A 25,100-nucleotide genomic window follows, 5' to 3' on the forward strand; every position below is an offset into this window, starting at 1 on the left:
ACCATCTCCATTTTGCCTCATTGACAATATATGTTTTGAGGCCAGGTCATTTTTTTTCCTTGGAAAAACAATATTTATTTATTTATTTATTTATTTATTTATTTATTTATTTATTTATTTATTTATTTATTTATTTATTTATTTATTTATTATATTTCTATACCGCCTTTCTCCCGTAGGACTCAAGGCGGTGTATAGTCAAGAAAAATATAGACACACAAATAAGGGTGGAACATTGTACTAGTGAGTATGGCGTTTTATAAAGGAAGAGAGAAATTATCTAAGGAAAGGTGATCTCTACTGCATTTCATTTTTTCCTGAAATTCTTTTTTTTAATTGAAAAGTTTTACAAAAAAAAAACAAAAATTTTTTTCCCACCCATGTTCCCCCCACCCTTTCCCTCCCCTCATCCCACCCTCCCCCCCAGACTTCCCAGAGCAAAATACAAGGTATTTCATTTAACAATCATAAACTAGATTAACCTACTTATCCTCAGACTACTAACTCCCCCCCTGAAACCTTAACTCCACTATAGATAACATAATACTTCTAATACTTAACGTTCATTCATAAGCTATTTGATATTTTCTTGTCTGATACTTATTTTGAATATAATCAATCCATCTTCTCCATTCCGATACGTATCTTTCTTGTGTATAGTCCTTCAAGTACGCTGAGATTTTCGCCATTTCTGCTAGGTTCGTTACTTTCAGTATCCACTCTTCAATAGTAGGCAAAGAGTCCTTCTTCCAATATTGCGCTACCAACAGCCTAGCTGCTGATATTAAATTCAAAATCAATTTAGTTTCTGATACTGTACAGTGCGTAGTTATACCCAAAAGGAACAATTGAGGAGTAAATTTCAACCTTCTTTTCAGAATATTCTGCATCATCCACCAAATTTTTATCCAAAATGCCTTGATTTTCTTAAAGGTCCACCATATATGATAATAGGTTGCATCATTACATTCACATCTCCAACATTTAGCTTGTAAATTCGAGGACATACATGATAATTTTTTAGGATCTAAGTGCCATCTATAAAACATTTTATAAAAATTCTCTCTCAAATTTTGTGCTTGCGTAAATTTAACATTTCTGACCCAAATCTTTTCCCACGTTTCCATCATCACTGGTTCCTGAAAGTTTTGTGCCCATTTTATCATAAAATCCTTAACCAATTCCGTTTCTGAATCTATTTCCAATAAAGCATTATACAACCTTTTAATATGCATCTGACTTCGATCTCTAATCTGTTTCACCAGATTTTCCTCATTTTGCATAACACCAAATTTTTGATCTTCCCTCCATCTAGCTTGAAGCTGACCATACTGAAACCAAGTATAAATTATCCCTTCTTCTTTTAATTCATCTAAAGATTTCAGTTGCAACTTACCCCTTTCCAAAAAAAGAAGCTCTTTATAAGTAATCACCTCTGTTTTTTGCTCTATACTTATATTTTCTATTGCATGTCTGGGATTTGCCCATATGGGTATCTTATAATTTAGTTTATATTGGTACTTTTTCCAAACCCTCAACAACGCATTTCTAAGTATATGACCCTTAAACACTTTATTCACTTTTTTTTCATATAACAAATAAGCATGCCATCCATATAACAAATCATAACCTTCTATGTTTAACATTCTTTCTTCAGTTAAGTTAAACCAATCACTAATTTATGATAAAGCAGCTGCTTCATAATACAATCTTAAGTTAGGCATTTTAAGACCTCCTCTCTCACGTATATCCTGTATAATTTTCAGTTTCACTCTTGGTTTCTTCCCAGCCCAGATGAAAGTATTAACCTCTTTCTGCCATTCCATCAAATTTCCATCTTTCTTAAGCACTGGTATCATTTGAAACAAAAATAAAAACCTAGGTAGTACATTCATTTTTATTGCTGCTATCCTTCCCAGTAATGATAGTTGTAACTTTTTCCAATTTTCCATTTCTTTCTGTACTTTTTGCCAAAGAGTTTCATAATTATTTTTAAACAATTTCGTGTTTGAGGCTGCAATATATACTCCTAGATACTTAAGCTTTTTAACTATTTCAAACCCCGTTATTCTTCCTAAGTCTTCTCTTTGAGTTATGGACATATTTTTAGTTATCATCTTTGTCTTATGTAGATTTACTTTAAATCCAGATACTTTGCCATATTGAGCTACTATGTCCAACATATCAGGAGCCGCTACTATAGGTTGAGATAAAGTAACAACCAGGTCATCTGCAAACACTCTTAATCTATAATCCTGCTGTCTAATTACAATTCCTTTTATTTTATCAGAGTCATGTAACTTATTCAACAAAACTTCTAAAGTTAAAATAAACAACAATGGCGACAAGGGACAACCCTATTTTTTCCTGAAATTCTTATATTCTTCAAAAGAGCTGAAAAAAATATCCAAATGCAGGGGCAAAGATCCAGCCCCTATTAATTTAAAGTAATAATAGTTTAATATGCTTTAAAGGATGCTGTGCAACCTATGGGACTTGGGGTAATGATCCTCCATATGTGAATGGAATATTTAAGCCTGTTTGATTCAAATTTTATTTATTTATTTTTTTATTTTTTTATTTTTTTATTTATTTATTTATTTATTTATTTATTTTTATTTATTTTATTTTGTCAAGCATATATAAGATAACAGATATAAGTATAAACACGATTATGAATACAAGAAATGGATATGGATAAATGGGGGCAGTAGGACACAGACAATAGGCACATTGGTGTGCTTATGCACGCCCCTTACAGACCTCTTAGGAATGGGGTGAGGTCAACAGTAGACAGTCTAAGGTTAAAGTTATGGGGGTTTGGGGAAGTAACCACAGAGTCAGGTAGTGCATTCTAGGCATTGACCACTCTGTTGCTGAAATTGTATTTGAAGCAGTTTACCTTAAGTTTGTATCTATTGTGTGCTCATGTATTGTTGAGGTTGAAGCTGAAGTAGTCATTGACAGGTAGGAGGACACTGTAGCAGATAATTTTGTATACTACGTTTAGGTCAGACTGAAGGCAGTGTAGTTCTAAATTGTCTAAGCCCAAAATTTCAAGCCTGGTGAGCAGAGGAGGATTCTTCTTGTGAAATATCTCTGGACTCGCTCAATTGTATTAATGTCCAATATGCAGTGCGAGTTCCAGACAGATGAGCTGTATTCAAGAATTGGTCTAGCAAAGGTTTTGTATGTCCTAGTTTGCAGTACAATATTACCAGAGCTTCACAAGATTAGGTTAACAACTTTTAATGCCTTTTTGGCAATGCTGTTACAGTGGGCTCTGGCACTTAAAGATGAGTACACCAAGGTCCTTGAAAGAGTGAGGGTCATCTACGAGGTCATATCCGCCTAGCTTGTATTTTGTGTTCTGATTTTTTTTGCCAATGTGTAAGACAGAGCATTTGTTGGGAGATTTGGAGTTGCCAATTGTTTGACCATTCTGACACATAGTCAAGGTCTCTTATTCTTCTAGAATGATTTTGAATGAATATATAATGGAGAAAATAGTAAATTGGGTAATAATCTTACACTTTACATAAAGCATAATGAATTCAGAATCTACAGAAAATGAGAGTAAGAAAAGAAATGAACTTTGAAATAAAAAATATTAAGAGGAAATTACAGATAATCAAAATAAGAAAAATATTTTTAAAATGTAAAAGAAATGAAGTAAAGCACCAAGAGACAGAGAAATGTAGATGTCCCCCAAAAGCTAGAATTACAACAAATTTATGACTTAGCATCAGAAAGCATCATACTGGTATTATGCATTGCTAAAATTCTCTGGCCACCTCTGTAATTTATTGCTACACATGACTCAAACTTTTATCTAGTTCTAAACTTAGATTTAGAAGATATAAATAAACCTACAGTAGATGCAGACAATATAAATAAGTAAGATATAAAAGATTAAGAGTCCAAAATATCAGATTCAGAGGACTTGCCTGAATACTTTCTTTAGATAGTGCTGCACTTGCATTTGAAACTTGAGAAAAGATGCTTCCAATTTTGCTGGTTCTCTGTCAGAATACAAATTGGAGGGGAGGGAAAAAATCTGTTAACAGTATTTATACTTCTCTGTTATGTCCTAAAAACAATATTTGAGTTTCTGGTCATAGCTAATCAATAGTATTGGTGCATTCTTTTGGAAGCCATAGCAGACCTTATGGGATTATGAAATGTTGTAGTCATCACTTTTTGTGTAGTAGACATACACATTGGCAATATTTTCATTTCTGAACACACATTTTAATAAGGGTTTTATCAGAAAATTGCATTGTAATATTCTGAGAAATGAAATGAGGGATTCTATACACATGCAATCTCAATGCATGATTTAGAATGCTTTAGAACTGAGGAGTTCTCATCTCCCAACAATGTATACAGGTAGTCCTCATTTAGCAGCTACCTTGTTTGGCAATGCTTCTTGATTACAACAGTGATGAAGAAGTAATTTTACAGTCAACCCTTGCATTTTCAACTTTCTGAAAAGCAAAGGACTGTTGAAGTAGGATGATAAGTAGTGATTTCACTTAGCAACCACTATACTTAAAACTCAATTACCAGCCCAATTGTGGTTGCTAAATGAAGATGGAATAGGACAACTTGCCACATCTGGCTGGCTGCAACCATCTCACTTGTCCAGCTCACCATGGTCACCTTGGCCTTTTGGCTATGATCAAGCATAGAAAAAGACTACTGGATTTCTGTGTATAATATGCTTGCAATGAACTCTGCACGCCTTCTTGTTGATACTGAGCTCAATATGAATGCTGAAAATACAAATTCTTGGTTGGTTTTGAGGAAAAATACAGCCTGGCAAATGCAGTAAAATATTAGAATAATGTATTTTTTTCTGGTTTTCATATTTTTTGTAAACAATTTCAAGCATTCTTTTTTATTATCTCTACTCTATATACAGCCAAGCAAGGAACAATGAATTTTAACAAATATTTTCATTTAATTCTGAAAAAGACATCTCATTGGCCACTTTTTCTCAAGGTTGTATGAAAATAGTATAGATTAGCAGCTCACTACCTTGAGGATCTGAAATGAAAAAGAAGGGACCTAGGAGGGAGTTTCAACTTCCATTATTTTCTGTGGTCAGAAGACTCAGAATGTTTCAAGGCTTGTTCCTTATATAACCTTTCTGAGTCAAACTAAAGACTCATCTAATCCTGTATGTCTATGGAGATTCTCAGTCATCCAGGTCATGGTTGTCCCAAAGGTGTTTTTTTTTTTCAAGAGGCAACTGGACATTCTGGTTTTTCTCTGAAGATGTTTCGCTTCTTATCCAAGAGCTGAAAAATCTTCTTAGATGAGAAGTGAAATGTCTTCAAAGAAAAACCAGAAAAGTCCAGTTGCCTCTTGAAAAAAACATCTTTGGGATGATCTAATCCTGTATTTTCTTTTGTTCGGTTTTTAAGGTATGCCTTTCTCACTGGCATGTATACAGTATAAACTTTGCCTTAAAAATATTTTTATATTTATTTATATTTCACACTTCTTAACTGCCCATCTCCCTCAAGTAATGGGTAAAAAGGTTGGCTGAGTGTGGGAGAATGATTAGAATTGGTGAAAATATCTATTTGCTGATGGTGGAGAACTGCTGCTGGGAGTGACACATCTGCTTTGGAAATCATCATGTCATGGCAGCAATGGATATGTATAAAAAGGCAAGGCAGAGTTCAAGTAGTCTAATTCAAATTTCACTCTCCATAGATAGCACTCAAAAGTGCCTACCCCAGCCTTGACCTGATATACATACTGAAAAGAAAGTTTAGAAGTTTAAAAAGGATGCACACAGCTTTCAGACTTTCCAGTCTGGAACAATCTAAGGAAGTTAACATTTTAATTTCTTTTAGGATACCTCTGTAATGTATACATATTGTTATGTCCTTATAAGGACATCCGCCAGGGGATTGGTTGATTCCACTGGCGGGAAGTTTAACAACTGTCATTGGCTGGCTGGGCATGCCTGAGATGCATAGAAGGCGGCTCGGCAGCCCCAGCCAGCAGTCTGTCTTACTATTCCAATAAAGTGCTGAATGGACAACAGCTGAGTTGCGTTTCTTTCCGGCGCCGATCTAACACTGGCGACGAAGGATGAGCAAAGAACCGACAGCAGAGCAGCAGGCATGATCGCCATCGCTACCCAAAAAGAGCTGAATCACTAGCGGAATCCCCAGAGCTGAATTATTGAACCATGGCCGGACCACAGATCTTGATGGCTCCCTTCGACCCGAACCAGGAGAAGTGGAAGGCATTCATGGTCCGATTCAAACAATTCCTGGCGGGCAGTGGATTCACCGACCTGGACGACAACAGGAAGAGGGCTCTCTTCCTGGCTCACTGCGGCTCGGGGGTCCTACAGATGGCCATGGACCTCGTGGCACCAAGGGACATCAAGCTGATGCCGTGGGCCGAACTACAAGAAATACTTGAGGAGCACTATGCCCCATCGAGCACACCGCTAGCCAACCGCTTTGACTTCCATCAGCACAACCAGCATGACGGAGAGTCATTCAAAGACTTCGTTTCGGCATTCCGGAAGATCGCGGCCAGCTGTGAGTTCGAGAATGTGGACGTTCAGCTGAGGGACCTAATAGTCTTCAGCATGAGGGACAGCACAGTGCAAAAGAAGCTCCTCAGCCGAAAGAAAGTCTAGTTAAAAGATGTCATCGAAGAAGCCACAGCCGCCAAGGCATCCGACAGGGCAGCAGCCCCAATGCGGAGATCCAAGGGGATCCACAAGGTCCACAGGGATCCGCAGCCATCTTCGGACGAGACCTCCACGGGGTCTGAATCCGATTTCGAAATGGTCGTCTACAAGGTCACAAGACCCCAAAGGCGGGAAAACCCCCAAGATGGCGGCCGGGAGGAACGTTGCGCCAGCTGCAAGGGGGAGCATCCATGCGCCAGATGTCGCTGGTGGGATGCGACCTGCAGACGATGTGGGAGAAAGGGCCACATTGCAGAAGCCTGCAGAGCAGCAGAACCAAGTTGGGAGACTCCCAGGGCCACAGACCGCGAATACCAGAGATCATCCAAACGGTCCCAGTACCCGCGGCGAGACGGAGATGGCCACACAAAGAGCAGAGGGATACACCAGAAGACCATAGTACATGCTGCGGCCAAGGGATCCGACAAATTCCACGTGACCATCCACGTGGAAGGGGCACCATGCCCCATGGAAATTGACTCAGGCTCGCCTTATTCAATAATAGCCTGGGACCAGCTTAAACGATTCAAGCCGCGACTATCCAAGAAGCAACTGGAACCACTGCAAGCACGGCTGGTGGACTTCTGGGGCCATCCCATCAGGATCCTGGGAAGGACCCACATCAGGCTGAACTTCAAAGACTTCTCAGGGGATCTCCCCATCGCGGTAGTGAAGGAAGCCCGTCCAACCCTGCTAGGTGTGGAATGGTTCAAGCCCCTAGGGCTCACAATTGGCAGCATAAATCAAATTCGGCAGAATTCACTTGACCAGCTCCTAGAGGACTTCAAGGACATCTTCGATGGGAGTTTAGGTAAATTTTTGGGGAAACCCATTTCCTTCAATTAGGTCTGAAAATTGTTCCAATTCAGCTTAAGCCCCGCAGAGTTCCGTTTGCCTTCCGGCCTAAAGTGGATGCCCAGCTGGACAAATTAATCACCCAGGGCATTCTGGAACCGATTGATCATGCAGCATGGGAGACCCCCATTGTGACCCCCATGAAGCATGATGGATCTGTGCGCATCTGCGCCGACTATAAGTGCACCATTAACAGGGCACTGCAGCAGAGCACATATCCCATGCCAGTGGTGCAACATCTGCTGCATTCACTTGGCAGCAGGACCATATTCGCGAAACTGGACCTGGCCCAGCCTTACCAGCAACTGCCAGTAGATGAAAAGACTGCAGAGGCACAAACGATTGTCACGCATAGGGGTGCATTTAAATGCAACCGCCTCCAATTTGGAGTCAGCGCTGCCTCAGGTATTTTTCAATCTATGATGGAATGCCTTCTACAAGGCATTCCAGGGGTGATGCCATACTTTGATGACGTGTTAGTCTCTGGAGACTCGGAAGCCCAACTAATGGAACGGCTCAGGGTTGCCCTACAGCGGTTCCAGGCGAAGGGACTAAGAGTCAGAAGGGACAAATGCGTTATTAGGGTCCAGGAGGTCGAGTTCCTGGGCTATCTAATTGATAGCAAGGACATCCACTCCACCAAAAGCAAAGTTAGGGCTATACATGAAGCTCCAGCCCCCAAAACAAAAACGGAGCTGCAGGCTTTCTTGGGACTACTGAATTTTTACAGTGTCTTTTTGAAACAGAAAGCCACCGTTGCTGAGCCACTCCACCGTCTCCTAGGCAAGGCGGTTCCTTGGAAGTGGGGAGAAGAAGAAGAGGCAGCCTTCTGGAAGATCAAAAGACTCCTGTCCTCCGACAGTGTCCTCATGCAATATCATGAGTCGCTTCCACTGTCCCTGACTTGCGACGCATCACTGTACGGAGTCAGGGCTGTTTTCAGCCATCAGCTGCCCAACGGACCCGAAGCCCCCATCGCTTACTTTTTCAAGACTATGTCCTCAGTGGAGCGCAATTATAGCCAGCTGGACAAAGAAGCTCTTGCCATCGTAGCTGGTATAAAGCGTTTCCACGAGTACGTGTATGGAAGGGCTTTTACAATCATCACAGACCACAAACCATTGCTGGGACTGTTTGCAGGGGACAAGCCAACGCCTGCGTACAGGTCACCCAGGATGACACGCTGGGCCATCTTTCTTTCCGGGTACTCCTACAACCTGATCCACCAACCCGGTAAGAACATATGCAACGCAGACGGCCTCAGCAGATGCCCGGTGCGAAAACCTGTGATAGATCCGGCACCCACCCTCGGCCTCTATCACATCGATGAGGACCAGACGTGCCCGGTGTCATCCACCACGGTGGCAAGCCACACCCTGAGGGACAAAACCTTGAAGCAAGTGCTGTCCTGGATTTTGCGGGGAGAGACTGGGCGAAGACTTCACCCCTTTTGTATGGAGGCAGCAAGAACTGTCCGCAATGAAAGGCTGCCTTCTCTGGGGTGACAGGGTGGTGATTCCCCACACCCTACAACGAAAGACATTGGAGACCCTGCATAGCGGACATCCAGGCATAGTCCGGATGAAGGCATTGGCACGAAGCTATGTCTGGTGGCCCTCGTTAGACAAGGACATAGAAGCGTGGATCGCCAGATGTGACCCGTGCCAAGCATCGCAACCGGCGCCACCGTGAACCCAGCCGACGGAGTGGGAACAGCCCAGCAGCCCAGGGTCGAGGATACATATTGTCTTCGCGGGGCCCATGAAGGGGAAGTTCCTGCTCATCGTGGTGGACGCGTTCTCAAAATGGCTGGAGGTCATAACAATGCCCTCCACCACAACAGATGCCACCATCAAGGCACTCCGCCGGTTGTTCGCCACCCACGGCCTACAGGATGTACTGGTCTCCGACAACGGCCCGCAACTCAGGGCAAAGGTGATGGAAGACTTCCTGGCAGAACAGGGCATCAGACATGCTCTCATTGCCCCATACAGACGAGCGGGAAACGGGCAGGGGGAAAAATGGTGCGCCTCACAAAGGACACGCTCACCAAGATGGACACTGGAGACTGGCAGGAACAAATCGATAAGTTCCTGCTGGCCCAGCACATCACGCCGCACGCGACCTCAAAGAAAAGTCCGGCAGAACTCCTGATGGGGGGAAGGCTCCGCTCTCCGCTAGATCAGCTCCATCCACAGTACAACCCAAAAGACATGCCGATCAACCTACCGCCAACGCGAAGCTTCGCTAGCGGAGACCTGGTATTCGCGCTGAATTTCCAGGGTCCACCTAAATGGGTCAAGGGCCGAATTGGGAGAGTGACCGGTTCGAGATCATACGAGGTGGAGCTGGACGACGGACGATCATGCAGACAGCACATCAACCAGCTCCGGAAAAGGTGGAGGAGAGTCGAGGAAAACCACCCAGACAAGATAGACCTACCATCCCCTGACGAGGTAGGCCTGCCACCCCCCAACGAGGTAGGCCTACCGCACATAGACCAGGTAGGCCTACAACACCCCGGAGAGGTAGGCCTGCCACACCCCGACAGGGCAGACCAACCCATTCCCGGCAAAGAGAGCTACCAACACCTCAGCAAAGGAGACGCGGTAGACCGGGACCAACCCAGCGGGACGAGCCGACAGCCCTACGGCAATGATGACCGGCAACCCCCCAGGGGACGGGACCCCCATCACCACGACGGGGTAGACCGGCGACAACCCAACCCAGCGAGCCAACACCAACCCGGAAGGGTCGACCACCGCCACCCCGACAGGGTTGACCTACACCACCACGGCGAGGGGGACCTACACCACTCCGGCAGGGGAGGACCACAACCTCCCAGCGGAGGAGTCCTACCCGACCCCGACAGGTAGGCCAGCACCCCCCGGCCGGGCCGGGACACCAACACACACCACCAGCGGGAGTCCAGCCATGGGGGTGGCCCAGAATCTCCACCCGTGACAATCTTGGGACACCAGGCAGAGAGGGAAGTAAAGAACCGAGGGTCCTACCAGGTTTCAGCTGTCCAGTCCGACTCCGAGACGAACGACAGGAACCGAACATTCTTCATCCAGGCCCGGTCGAGGTACCCCACCAACCGCGAGGTGAGTTGTCTACTCCAGCCGGAGTAGGCAGGGCTACTCCGGCGCTAGGCAGGGCCCCGCACACTCAACGGCAGAGTTCTGGGACATTCCACCGCAGGGACGGGAGCTAGCAGGAGCCAGACCCGTCCGGAGCAGCATTGTTGAACGAACTGAACCGCGCAGGTCAGGTAGGACTATTGTTTGTCCCACCTACCTGTGCGACTACGTGACCTACGTCGGCCACGGATTGATTGACTAAGGACTAGGAGGGGAGGGGTGTTATGTCCTTATAAGGACATCCGCCGGGGGATTGGTTGATTCCACCGGCGGGAAGTTTAAACAACTGTCATTGGCCGGCTGGGCATGCCTGAGACGCATATAAGGCGGCTCGGCAGCCCCAACCGGCAGTCTGTCTTACTATTCCAATAAAGTGCTGAACGGACAACAGCTGAGTCGTGTTTCTTTCTGGCGCCGATCTAACACATATACTTTTCACCTTAATTCAGATGAAGTTATATAACACATCAAATACAATGGTAACATATACCAATGTTTTTGGAAAAGGCTAGGTTAGTCTGTTGTAGCAAAAAAAATTCTTTATGATAATTTAAGGATTACTAGAGCCCATTTCATCAGAAGCAGCTGTGTATGTGTAAAGTAACTGCACATACATTCACATCCACGGATTCTTATTAAATGTAGCCATGAAAAAGTATGTAAACCTGGCTATAATTATAAAATTTATCATTCTTCAGCTATATTAAGCTTTAAAAAAACAAAGCTAAACCCAATTCTTAATATACTTAGTTTAATTGGCAGGCACAATATTTTAGTGCTCTTTGCTTATTGGCAATATGAAAGTCCAACTTCATTAGGAAGATTAAATTTTCAACATTAAGGTGTTCCTGCCCATATTTACCTGGATATCTATATTCTGGGTATCCATAATCTCTTCTCTTTGACTTCCTAAACTAATGTTTTCATCACCTGAATGAGGAAATGGGAGTAAGAGAAAATAAAGCATAAAATATATTACAAAGTAAGCAGTTTTCTTATAGTATGAACTGATTTTTATATTCAATTATATACATTTTTTAAACTTTCGGCAGGGGGAATGAGTTCAGAAATGTGGATTCCTAATAAGTCTATTCAGAATGAAATACCTTTGAGCTCAACAGCATCTTTGAGCTCAACATCTTCTAGGTAGAGATGTCTAACAACCTATACTCAATTTTTTTATAATTATCCATTTTAGTTTTCAAAACTTTAGAGCGACAGTATTTTTATAAATTCATAATGATTGCAAATTAAAATTTTTATATGTTCATGATGATTACAAATTTTTTAATATTATCTGTTCATTAGTCAAAACCGAGAATAAGGGGATAAGGAGGCAAGTACAGCTGCTTGGGTACAAAAAAATCTCTCAGATGGATCATTCTATCCCAATATTTGTGATCAATTAAAGAGCTAGTAACTACATTTGAGGGAGGGTATCTCTTCTGACACCTGAAAGCTGTACACACATAAGATAGTGGCAGCTTAGATCTTTGTTGGTGGGTGGGTGGATTTAAGAGAACACATGTGGTATCAGTATTAGTGATGGCAGCAGGTTACATCAGTATTACTGTTATCAGATCAGATTTGCAGGAATCTGGGGCATCACTAAAGCTTTTTGCTGTGATCCAGTGGTCACTAAGCATATAGGATGTTTTTGTCTACAGCCTACATTTATCTGCTGCTCCACCTCCACTCTTGGCCTAGCCAAATGCCTTGTTTCATCTATAGAGACATGCCAGACATACAGTTGTCCATAACTATTTTTTTAAGCCTGTAGGTCTGATTGGGGCTTTATTTCTGTGGGCCCAAGATAACCATTATACCTTGCATAGAATATATTTATACCAATAGGGAGAATGGCTAGTCTTGGAAATATGTACCACATACTTAGATAGAGTTATGACTGAAAGGCATGTAAATTGAGAGTTATCTGATATAGAGTTACGGTATATTCCACTGAAGCAGGAATCTTCCAAAAACTTGCAAGGAATATGAGATCAGCAGTTGATTTTTAAATCACCTGATGCCTAATAAATTAACTTTTAAGAAATTTAAAAACTATTATTAAAAATGTCAGTTAATCTAACACAATTTATTTTGTAAAATTTATTTTTTTCCAAAGAATATAGCTAGTATTTACTTTTCATACACTGTTTCTTATGCACAGTTTCCTCTATGGAAATGATTACTAATATATTTTAAAGATCATTATTACCCTGTTAGGAAATGTATTAGCCCAATGTATTTTTTAGCAATAAGTTAAATTTTGCAAAATATTTTTATTTCACCTGTAATTTCACTTGAAATGCATGGTGGTTTAAGAATATCATCTGGATGTGGTTTGCAAAGTCCATGGAAAAGTCTCAAGTCAAAGCAGTCATGAAGCAGTTGTACATTCACTTCAGAACATATACTCATGAACCCCACTGCTATGCCATTATCCTGAAACATCCATTAAAAATGCTGTTAAGTTTTTCCCCCAAAAAAGATATGGATTCTCATAAAGTAGGAAAAGATACCATTTAATTTCTCGTACTAAAATTCATGCTCCTTGCTTATAATATAGCAAGAGGACCTCTGACACACTATTCTATTTAATTAGTGTTTAATCAGATACCAATAGGTAGTCAGATGATACAGGGCATCCACCTGAGGGTCAAAAAACTCATGGCTCAACCATGTGGTTAAAATTCCACCACCCCTTTTAAAGTGTACCACATTTTAAAATGAGCTAGGGCTTCAGTCACACAATCTTACTCTCCCTACCTCCCATAACTTTGCATCACTGGGAATTGTATGATATGTAAGATCATCCCTTTCACATGCTCCAACACGTATTGGCTGCACTACTGAAGGCAATTTATGGCAATTATATCTGATATAATTTGGGAGGTTATATATAGTAAATTTCTAATAAACAAATAAAAAGTAGCTAATTATGTTATTATTGTCAGATAATTATATAAAGGCAGAACAGAACTGGTCAACTTTAGGGTGGAAGAAGAAGCCAATAAAAATTGATCTAGCTTGGGACCAGGGATTTCAGAGAAAAAAAAAATCCTGAAAAATTCCATACATGAATATCAATGGGAAAAGCAGAAAGTGGTGCAGAATGTTGATGACTGCTCCATTCTTTCCCCCCTTCTTTCTCCCTTGTTATATGTGATGGGGCGGGGGGGGGGGGTGGTCAACTATTATTAAGGGTTACAAAGAACTCCAGAATTTGTTTGTTGTATGCATTGCCTATGTTGTTTTGGTAAATGTCTACTTAAGAAAGAATTAAATTTCTATGAAAGTCAAATTATCTCCATTCCATTTGACATTATCTGGTTATCATTAAGGTATATGGTAATGCTACTGCTGTGTTTTCCCCCACCTGAGGAATATTTAGGCTGCATTCTATTATTCCTAATGGATAGATGAAGAATATTCTGTTCAAATTGGCTTTGATTGACTTTTGTTATCCAGAATAATAACCCAAATTACATGTAGCTTGGATAATATAAAGACTGCACTTAATTTCTCATTTATTTTCTACCAGCCAAGGATCTGTATAGATTCATAGGGTGGTAATTTACATTTTTAAAAAAATGAGACATTACAAATATTTGTTTGATTCTTTTCAGCAGTCTTTAGGAGTGCTCTCATCACAACAAAACACAAATTTAACAAATATATCCTGATGCTCTGCAACACAGCACAGCAGTTTGGCAGGGAACACTGGAGCCTTCGCTGCCAAGCAGCTGATTGGTGGTTGGATTGGCTCCCCAGAATATTGCCAATCAGCTGTTGTAGGTGGTGGGGATTGCTGCTACCGCCTATTGCTGCCGCTGCCTATCGCAGCCGCTGATCACTGCCGCCGCCGTTTTTGTACTCTGCCACCTAGAACAGCTGATCAATGGTAATCTGGAAGGTTGATCCAACCGCCAATCAGCTGCTTGGCAATGAAGGCTCCAGCATTCTACGGTGGTGGCAGCAGCTCAGCTCAGTTGACCAGTGGTGGGTGCAATGGAGTGGAGCCCTAGTGAGCCACATGCTGGGGCTGCGATAACGTGCTGAAACTGACCAGGCTGTTTGCTGCAAGGACACTAGCCAGATGAATACCGGATGGATGCTGAGAGGCAGAGGCAGATTTTTTTTTTCTTGTTTGCCTCATCTAAACCTAATGTGCGTCTTATGGTCCGGTGCATCTTATAGTGCGAAAAATACAGTATTTTTACTTCTATGTTTATCACTCAGAGTAGCATTAAATCAATACAATAAACAGCCAAACAAAATCTTGTTGATTCTGACATCATCTTATTTTGTACTGATTTTTTGAAATTTGAATATAGCTCGTAGCTCTTACCATGTATTGCAAATTAGGACTGCATAATTTACTCTCTATGCAAACATATCATGTGCTGGGCTTTGGTTTTTGGTTGAGGAAGAATGGTTAGAATTTGTTTTTTAAAAAACTATAGTTTGTAAACCACAGTTGGAAAATCTATGCCAGGAGGAGGGAGCCAACATTCAACAATTCAGAGTCTCATTTTTTAAAGATTAGTCTCCAAAAACTAATCTAAAGAGTGAGTGACAATGACAGAGTGCTATTGTTGGAGAAGCAGAACTGATTTCATCAGTCTTCCTTCTTTTGAATGCTGCATTAGCAAGTTTACTCAGATAGGAATAATAAGTTTACTGAGATGTAATGTACTTATTTGAGTATTTATTTTAATTTTTTTAAAAAAGCAAAAGCTCAGATCACTGAAGATTGCCAGTTTGCCACTAATTTTTCGTAGCACATTCTGGATGAGGGAGGAATCCAGAAAGTTGCAAAAACTGGAGAGCTAGGCTACATGCAACCAGGGAGCTTCCCATTTCTGCCAAAAATGATGATTGATAATGATGCATGAATCACTAGGATGGCAACAGAGAGCTAAGACTAAATAATAGACAAATACTTTGTAGAACAATTCAGTGCTATCAGGCACATAGGGTAATTATAGGGGATGGGGAACAGAGAGCAATTGGATAACCATCCTACAGTTTTATGCACAAGCCTGCTCAAAGAAGAGTGGTAAAACTCTATCAGTTAATTAATTAATAAATCAATGGTGTTTCAATAGACTTTTAAAAAGTATTTTTCCTAAAGATGCAAATTATTAAATGAAAATTTTAAATAAAGCCAGAGGTTTTTCACTTTTTAAATGAACGAATAGAGATGCTCATCCCATCCTATTGCAGAGGACAATATTTCTTTGTGTGTCCTGTAAAATGAAGGCTTGTAAATAGAATGTAGTTCAATTAAACTCCCATGCCTTTTGTACATATGGAATAATCAATTATATGGTATATCCATTAAAAAGCAGTTCTCACTATTAAGAGAGTAATAAAATGCTGAGAATTTCAACATAAAAACAGATGACAGGCCAGCACAACTCTCATCTGACAAGCACTACAGTAAGAATATTGTTTATCTGCAATACAATATTATTTATTGTATTATATATTATGTATTATGTATTGTATTATATATTAATACATACAACACATTTCTGAGGAAAAAGTACATGGTTTTATTATAACAACCTATCTTCTAATAAAATATTGTAGCCCAACAATCAAAGTAGACTTGATGCTTAATTAGTTGTAGTAGCTGATTTACATCTCTCTCCAAGCAATATGATAAAGAGATTTCAAGTGCAACTGCACAGGATTGGGGTCCAAAAAGCCAATTGAATCCTTATTTTGCCAAACTCTATCCAGAATTAATTAGGTTGTTTCATCTTTGCTCTCACAATTACTAAGATATGGTTCTGATCTTGACATACCCAACCTTTGCCTTTGATACAGCAGCAAATGGTCTAACATTAGGGATAGTGGCATTTTTAAAAACCAAAATCTAGCATTCCCATGCTAGCATCTCTAGCTGTAGTATCCCTATCCAATAGCTGAACATGTGTCTATTTCTTTGCATTTTAGAATAATGACAAAATATAAAAGAACCATATCAGCAGTAAATCTCAACATGATTATTATCTGACATGTAATATAAATAGAAGTCTGGATGGAAACTGAATTGGAGCTCTGTATAAAAGATAAAACATGACAAATAATCTGTTTTGAGTAAAATGGGATATATTTATGTCTATTTTTTAAAGGAGTTTTAGAGGACAGTTAATTGAAGTTCTAGAAGTTTAGGAATCCTTCATTTAGAACTCACAGAAGCCCACAGGCAACCTTCCATAGTCTAATCTGCTGCCCAAATACTGTACAAGAGATAAAATGATAGGGAGCCATTTCAATCCTACTCAAACTAGGGATGAAATATTATGAGGTATCTTGAATGAATCCAATTTGTCATTTAAAAAATCAGACAAGTAGTTTATCTAGTAACTCACTATTACTATCAAAGGCTTACCTCACAAACTACAGCAAGATTATTTTCATCTTGAGCTTCTATCAGTTCAGCGAGGAAATAGTCACCATAGGTTTGCCTTAGAGTATCATTATGCCGTGAAAAGATAGGGGTGAGATCATCATGGTCTTCTACCCTGCAAATGAGATTACCCTTTTAAGAATAACAAAAATAACTTAGGATTCTATTTTTGTTTTAAATAATGTAAGTATAATGGATAAACAAACGGCATCAATAAACACCATAAATGGACATTTTATGCAAGACAGCATAAAATCTTATGTAGAGATGATAGTTTCCTAAATTATGATAGATGGTTATAGCAGATGCAAACTACTTAATCCATTTTAATATAAAGGCCTAACACAATAATATGTAAATTAATATAAGAGACAAGAAAAATGTATTTCTTCAGCTATTGCTATATAGTACAATCTCAGCTACCAGTATTTGGATTTACATCATAGTACGACTGAGTTCTGATTTAACAGCAAACATGTAGCACCAAATCAAAGTCTTTCATTCAGATTACTCATTAACACAACTATCCTTGGTTTATGAACCAATCCACTGGTAGAATTAATCGTCAAAATAATTGCAAATCCCTTTTTAATCCTATGATTAAAATTAATCATATGATATAATATTGAAGGCTACTGGACTATATAGTATAAAGGCTGTTAAAACAATTTTAAAAATGCAAATATAATCTGGTACCTGAAATGGCTACTGATTATTATCTAAACATGAGTTGTGCTAATTGTCAACACACAACAAGACAGATTAAACACGAGAACATAACAATTATGCTATCAAAATAAGGAAAAGAAGAAAATAGTATAGAAATACTATGAGAAACTCTATAAACAAGAGACAATATCTGAAGGGAAGATAAAGCAATAGTTAGAAAAGTCTGAATTACCTAAAATACCAGAAAAATACAAGGCGGCTTTGGAAGAAAGAATAACAATGATGGAATTAACAGAGGGTATTAAAAAACAAAAGAATGGTAAAATGCTGGGTCCAGATGGTTTGCCAACAGAAATATTACAGGATGTAATTAGCAATACAATGTTGGAAGTATTTAATGAACTTTTAGTAAATGCAAAAATACCCAACTCTTGGATAGAGGCAGTGCTGGAATTCAGCCAGTTCGCACCACTTCGGGAGAACTGGTTGTTAACTTTCTGAGCAGTTTGGCAAACTGATTGTTGGAAGAAATCATTAGGGCAGAGAACCGGCTGTTAAATTACTTGAATCCCACCACTGGATAGAGGCATATATTACTCTTATACCAAAAGAAGACACAGACTTACAACAAGTTAAAAACTATAGACCAATTTCCTTGTTAAATGCGGATTATAAAATATTTGCATCAATAATGGCAACTAGATTGAAGAGATTGTTAAATGAATTTATTCACATAGATCAAAATGGTTTCTTACCAAAGAGACAAATCAGAGACAATATGAGGACAATCTTAAATACTTTGGAATATTATGAAGTACATCCAGAAAAGCAAATGGCATTGATGTTTCTCGATGCACAGAAGGCTTTTGATAATGTAAATTGGCAATTTATGATAAAACAATTGTAGACTATGGACTTTGGGGGAATATTTATAAATATAAATATAAATGCGAACCGGTAGTAAAGGTAAGTAAAACCCACCCGATTTGGAGAGATGGAAAAATTTGCAATTATCATTAATGGGAAGAATAGTGGTAATTAAGATGAATATATTACCTAGATTGTTGTTTCTATTTCAAAAAATACCAATAAAACTGGAGAAAAAATTTTTTTGAAGAAGTGAATAGAATGATAATGAAATTTATATGACAGGGAAAAAAGCGAGAATCAATATGAAAATGTTACAAGATGCAAGACAAAGGGGAGGATTTGGACTACCAAACTGGGAATTATATTATCAAGGAGCAGCATTATCATGGATGAAGGAATGAATTGTATTAAGAAATAAAAGGTTATTGACTTTAGAGGGGCCCGATTTACAATTAGGTTGGCATGCTTTTTTATGGTACGAGAAAAATAAGATGCATAGCTATTTTCAAATACATTATGTAAGGAATGCTTTATTATTAGTATGGGAGAAGGTTAGAGAAAAACATTATTTGAAAATACGAACATGGCTTTCAACAATGGAAGCAACCAAATATTATTAATATGGGGAATATTATCAGATATAAAGATATTTTATCAGAAAAGGGGGAATTGAAAATGGAACAAGAACTAGTAGAACAAGGGATTGTTATGGAGTGGCATATACAACTGCAAATACAATTGAGATATGAAAAAGATGCAGACTTATATGGTTTTTATTTGGAGATGACAGAATTGGATGAGATGCTCACAGGAACAGATGAGAAAATGATTTAAAAATTCTATAGTTATTTACTTGAAGTTAAATTAGAGGAAGAACAAGTAAAAGAAACAATAGCATGGGTAAAAAATTTTGGATATACAATAGAATTAGATAAATGGCAGCAATTATGGGAAAGAAATTACAAATTAACAAAGGCTACGGCATATAAAGAGAATCTGTATAAAATGTTTTATAGAGGGCACATGTCACCGGAAAGATTGGTAGAAATGTTCAAAGATAAATCAACTAAATGTTGGAAATGCCACCAGACATCGGGATCATACCCACCGTACATGTGGTGGACATGTCCAGAAGCGAGAAATTATTGGGCAAAAATTCAAATATGGTTAGAGAAAATGACACAGCAACATATTGATCTTAAACCGGAGCTGTTCCTGTTGGGTATCTTATTGGAGAAATTTAGTAAAGAAAATATATATTTGATTATACATGTAATAACGGCAGCAAGAATGGTATTTGCACAAAACTGGAAAGCAGAAAAAATTCCTACAAAGGGAGAACTAATTAAGAAAATATTAGAATGTGCAGAAATGAGTAGATTAACATTAGCAATTAGAGGGAAGGAAGAATCAGAGTATTACAACATATGGGGGCAATTTTATCAATGGATAGAAACTGAATATAGACAATAGGCAATGTAAAAATAAGAAATATGGGAAAGTATGTTGTAATACATTAAATTTAAATGTAAGAGGAAAGATAAATATGTACAAAGAAAATGATAAACGTTGAATATGATGACACAAACATTTTTTATATCCAGATGTTACACTGATTAATGATGAATTGTTTGTTTAAAAATAAAAATATATTTTTTCTAAAAAAAAAAGACAGATTAAATACAACATGTATTTAAACAAACTTTGGGTGGATGGAGTCTCATTTGAATTAGCAACTTAAAATATATCTTTATTTGATTGAGCTACATTTATAATAAAACTTGCCCTTCCAATTATGAAGAATATATTGCATATAAAAGAAATAAATGCCTTACTTTAAGATTCAACAACACAGCAGAAAAAATTCTGGAATGAAATATGATATGTTGTGCCTATCTGGAACAACCAGCTCTGAGATAAAATAAAAATGCAGTTGTAACTGAATATCCCAGAAGTCATTTGGCATTATTATAACAATCTGATTAAGGAAAAAGTGGGGGGTTTCTGAACACATACGTCATAAAGCAAAGAGAAGGCATTAGAAATCTAGGGGATTTTTAAAATTGAACTGATACAGTATCCTTCTGGCTTAAATCCTATACATAATTGCGCAGTGTAATTAAACATGTTTGCAGGAGATATGCCCAAATATTTAAGGATAGATTTATATTGACTTTTCTTGTTTTCAAGAATATGATCAGTGGGAAAAGTGTTTCTAGAGTACCCTTACTGTAGTATCAGTAGTGAAAGAAATAGTTTCAGTTGCACTGTTTCAGTTAAATACATAAGTTTAAAGAAGAATGAGAAATAAAAAGGAAGAGAGACTTCATAAAATGAAAAAAGGAATATAATATAACTTTTATTTGCAGTCACAGACCAAAATACAAAATTGCAAAAGAACGTGGGGAAAGTAACATCATAAACAGTTGGCTACCAAAAGCCTTGGCTGAGAGGAATTACATCGTTCTCCTCTAATAGTTACAGCTCTCAAAAAAATTTTAGAAACCTGAAAAGTAATGTGTGAGGAGCCATCCCCTAAACTATATAAGGTCAAATTATTAGCATTGGATCCAGAGAGATCTGTTTCTAAGAGAGACAGTAATTTAGTCCTGCCTGCGTTATACATAGGGCAGTATAAAAGAACATGCTCCACAGTTTCAACCTCAGCCCTATCACTTATCGGGAGCCTCTTAAATCGTCCGTCCAGCAATGCTGAGGGCAAGACATTGAAACGAGCAAGGGAGAAGACTCTTCTATACTTAGGGATGGTTAAAGTGTAAAAATATGAGGCCATCCTCAGTCCATAATTGTTAAATTGGCTGAAGATCAGAGGGGAGCAGGTTTTATTAGCTCTAGCTTTTAGATTTATTTATTTTATTTATTTATTATTGAATTTCTATACCGCCCTACTCCCGAAGGACTCAGGGCGGTGCACAGCCATGAAATAAAACACATAAATATACAAAATTTAAAATCAAATAAAATGGATTAAATAAATTTGGCTGAATTAATACCCATAATTTAAAAATACCCATATTTTAAAATCCATTAAAATTTAGAATTTACACTTAAAAGGGAGAAGATTTAGGCGAGGCCAGCTTGATGAAATAAAAGCGTCTTCAACTCGCGGCGGAAAGTGCGCAGATCCGGAATCCTCCGTATCTCTGGGGGGAGCTCATTCCAGATCGTCGGTGCCCCCACAGAGAAGGCTCTCCCCCTAGGGGCCGACAGCCGACATTGTTTGGCTGACGGCACCTGGAGGAGCCCCTCTCTGTGGGAGCGTACTGGTCGGTGGAAGGCTGATGATGGTAGTAGGCGGTCCCGTAAGTAACCAGGTCCCAAGCCATGGAGCGCTTTAAAGGTGGTAACCAGAACCTTGAAGCGCACCCGGAAGACCACCGGGAGCCAGTGCAGCTCGCGCAGGAGAGGTGTTACATGGGAGCTCCATGTTGCTCCCATAACCACCCGTGCGGCCGCACTCTGCGCCAGTTGGAGCCTCCGGGTGCACCTCAAGGGGAGCCCCATGTAGAGAGCATTACAATAGTCCAGACGAGAGGTGACGAGGGCATGAGTGACTGTGCGTAACGAGTCCCGATCTAGAAAGGGACACAACTGGCGAATCAGGCGAACCTGATGAAAAATCCTCCCGGTCACGGCCGTCAAGTGCTCTTCTAAAGACAGCCGTGAGTCCAGGAGGACGCCCAAGTTACGAGCCCTTTCCGTGGGGGCCAATGATTCACCCCCAATAGCCAGCGATGGCACCAGCTGACTATATCGGGACATCGGAAACCACAGCCACTCGGTCTTGGATGGGTTGAGCCTGAGCCCGTTTCTCCCCATCCAGATCCGTACGGCCTCCAGGCACTGGGACATCACTTCAAGGGCATCGTTGGGGTGGTCCGGGGTGGAGATGTACAGCTGGGTGTCATCAGCGTACAGATGGTACTTCACCCCGAAACCACGGATGATCTCGCCCAGCGGCTTTACATAAATGTTGAACAGAAGGGGCGAGAGAACCGATCCCTGCGGCACCCCACATATAAGGGGCCTCGGGGTCGATCTCTGCCCCGCTGTCAACACAGACTGCGACCGGTCAGAGAGAAAGGAGGAGAACCACCGTAAAACGGTGCCTCCCACCCCCAACCCTTCCAGCCGGTGCAGCATGATACCATGGTCGATGGTATCAAAAGCCGCTGAGAGGTCTAATAGGACCAGGACAGAGGAACAACCCCTGTCCCGAGCCCTCCAGAGATCATCAACCAACGCGACCAATGCCGTTTCCGTGCTGTACCCAGGCCTGAAGCCCGACTGGAACGGATCTAGATACGACGCTTCATCCAGGTACTGGGGTAGCTGTCGCGCAACCACACTCTCAACAACCTTCGCAACGAAGCAAAGGTTGGAGACTGGACGATAATTAGCCAATACTGCCGGGTCCAGGGAAGGCTTCTTGAGGAGAGGCCTCACCACCGCCTCTTTCAAGGCGGCGGGAAAGACACCCTCACCCAACGAAGCATTTATAATCCCCTGGAGCCAGCCTCGCGTCACCTCCCGGGAAGCCAGCACTAACCAGGAGGGACACGGGTCCAACAAACATGTGGTCACGTTCAATCTACCCAGAATCCTGTCCACATCATCTGGGGTCACAGGATCAAACTCATCCCAGATAGATATTGCAAGTCTATGTCCACAAGCTGTTGGACTACCCTAGATTGGGCGTCCTTAAGGCCATAGTCTCCCAATGCATCCCCCGAAAAACCTAGCAGGTGGAGTTTCTTCGTCAGGAAAAAAGGAATATAACAATGAAGGAAACAGTTTTATAAGAAGACTCCTGGCCTGGCCAAGTCAAGGATCATAAAGAAGTAAAGAGTCAGACTAGATGTGAGAGGAACTGGTAGGCCTTGTTCTGGTGGAAAAAAACAATGTCAGGACTTAAAAGACTCATAGACGAAGCTATGGGGTAGATTTGTAATGAACATAAAAGCTGTAGCTCTACCTCTTCATTGCACTCAGTAAAGAATTTTACATTATTGAAATCCTTAGCTTCATGCTTGTTACTGAGCCTGGCCTTAGCCTCTAATTTTTCTGAACCCAGGGAGCCTTGCCTAGGAAATCGTATAATTTTACATTTTCAGGTTGACAAGGCTTTTAAAAATGTGCTGAAAGATTTTCCCTGAATTAAAATAATCTGAGGTTCAATACATTCTGAGTCATCTTCAGAGACCCACTGATCTCAGGAAATGCAACTACTTGCAGTATGTATCGAACTGAATTATTATTCATATTTAACTAACCTGAAAGTTGATATATGATACTAAAGACAAGGATTATTTTTAAATATTGTATTGTTATCACTGGTTAGCAATATTGATCAAGGTTCATTAACTATTTATCATTTTATCACTTTAAAATGCTAGCAATGGACAGTTTTTGTTTTAAATTGCTATGAAAACAAGGGTATCCAGAAATCTTCCATACTATGTCGAACTATGGCATACTAAAATTATACAAATAAAAACAGTTGCAATATCAATACAATTCTAACTGCATATCTTCTGACTTATCATTCTGCACTAGTCTGAGCATTTTGAAATGGGAAACATTCTCATATGAAGTCACAAACTAACTAGTTATTAAGATGTAAATCTATTAGGAAAGGGGAATATACAGTTTCGTTACATCAAGGAATATAATTTAGTATCTTAGCCTTGCTTATTGAACAATTCAGGATTTCCTGAAAAGGTGGGATAGAATAGACATATGATGATGTATATATATGATGGCAAATATGTATGGATAAAGGAATGATTTTATACTTATGGACAATGTAATCATATTATACCATGGTGGCAGGATTGTATATTTTATTTGTGTATTAGTGTATAGAATATATTAATAAAAATTATATATATAGAACAATTCAGGATTTCCAATTTATATAAATGTATATGTATATATACACATATGTATACATGTATCTAAATACAGATACACACAGTATCTATGTGCTACTGACTACAGTAAAATTCACACATATATGGTACCACATTGATACCACTTCTTAGTTATCATTTTCACATACCAAACCACACTCTGTAACTGCATATAATATTTAGAAAAATATGTAGTACAAGTTATGTGGGCATTTCATGAGCTATCAAGTAATGATATATTTTCTCTGAACCATATGCCATTTTATATTATAATTACTATTTATTACAAGTTGGAAATCTTTGTGATCCTGAAAGTGGCTTGGCAGATTTTCTAGAAAAATGTGTTGGTCCCTTTTATGAATCACTAAAGCAGTTGTATCTTTTTCCAGGCTTGTACAGCTGCTTCAGGAGCTGTTCCCAATTATCTCCACATATTGTGTGAACATGCCCTTGGAAAAGTTTCTAAAGCAGCTGTGGGAACA

The 25,100-nt window shown here is 39.7% G+C and overlaps 1 protein-coding gene across 1 annotated transcript in view; it reads right to left on the minus strand.

Moving 5' to 3' along the window:
• The window catches only part of CFAP61 (cilia and flagella associated protein 61), a 152,079-nt gene that overhangs the window by 113,410 nt on the left and 13,569 nt on the right, over positions 1-25,100 (minus strand). Inside the window, exons 4-7 of the mRNA XM_070940797.1 lie at positions 17,129-17,261; positions 13,014-13,167; positions 11,585-11,652; positions 3,948-4,022 (exon numbers count right to left, since the gene is read on the minus strand). Of these exons, the coding sequence (XP_070796898.1) occupies positions 3,948-4,022; positions 11,585-11,652; positions 13,014-13,167; positions 17,129-17,261 (430 nt within the window). The remainder of the gene's footprint in view (positions 1-3,947; positions 4,023-11,584; positions 11,653-13,013; positions 13,168-17,128; positions 17,262-25,100) is intronic.

The sequence above is a fragment of the Pituophis catenifer genome, unplaced genomic scaffold (genome assembly GCF_029215685.1).
Source record: "Pituophis catenifer annectens isolate HBS135680 unplaced genomic scaffold, rPitCat1.0.hap2 SCAF_3, whole genome shotgun sequence".
In the NCBI taxonomy this organism is placed as follows: domain Eukaryota; kingdom Metazoa; phylum Chordata; class Lepidosauria; order Squamata; family Colubridae; genus Pituophis; species Pituophis catenifer.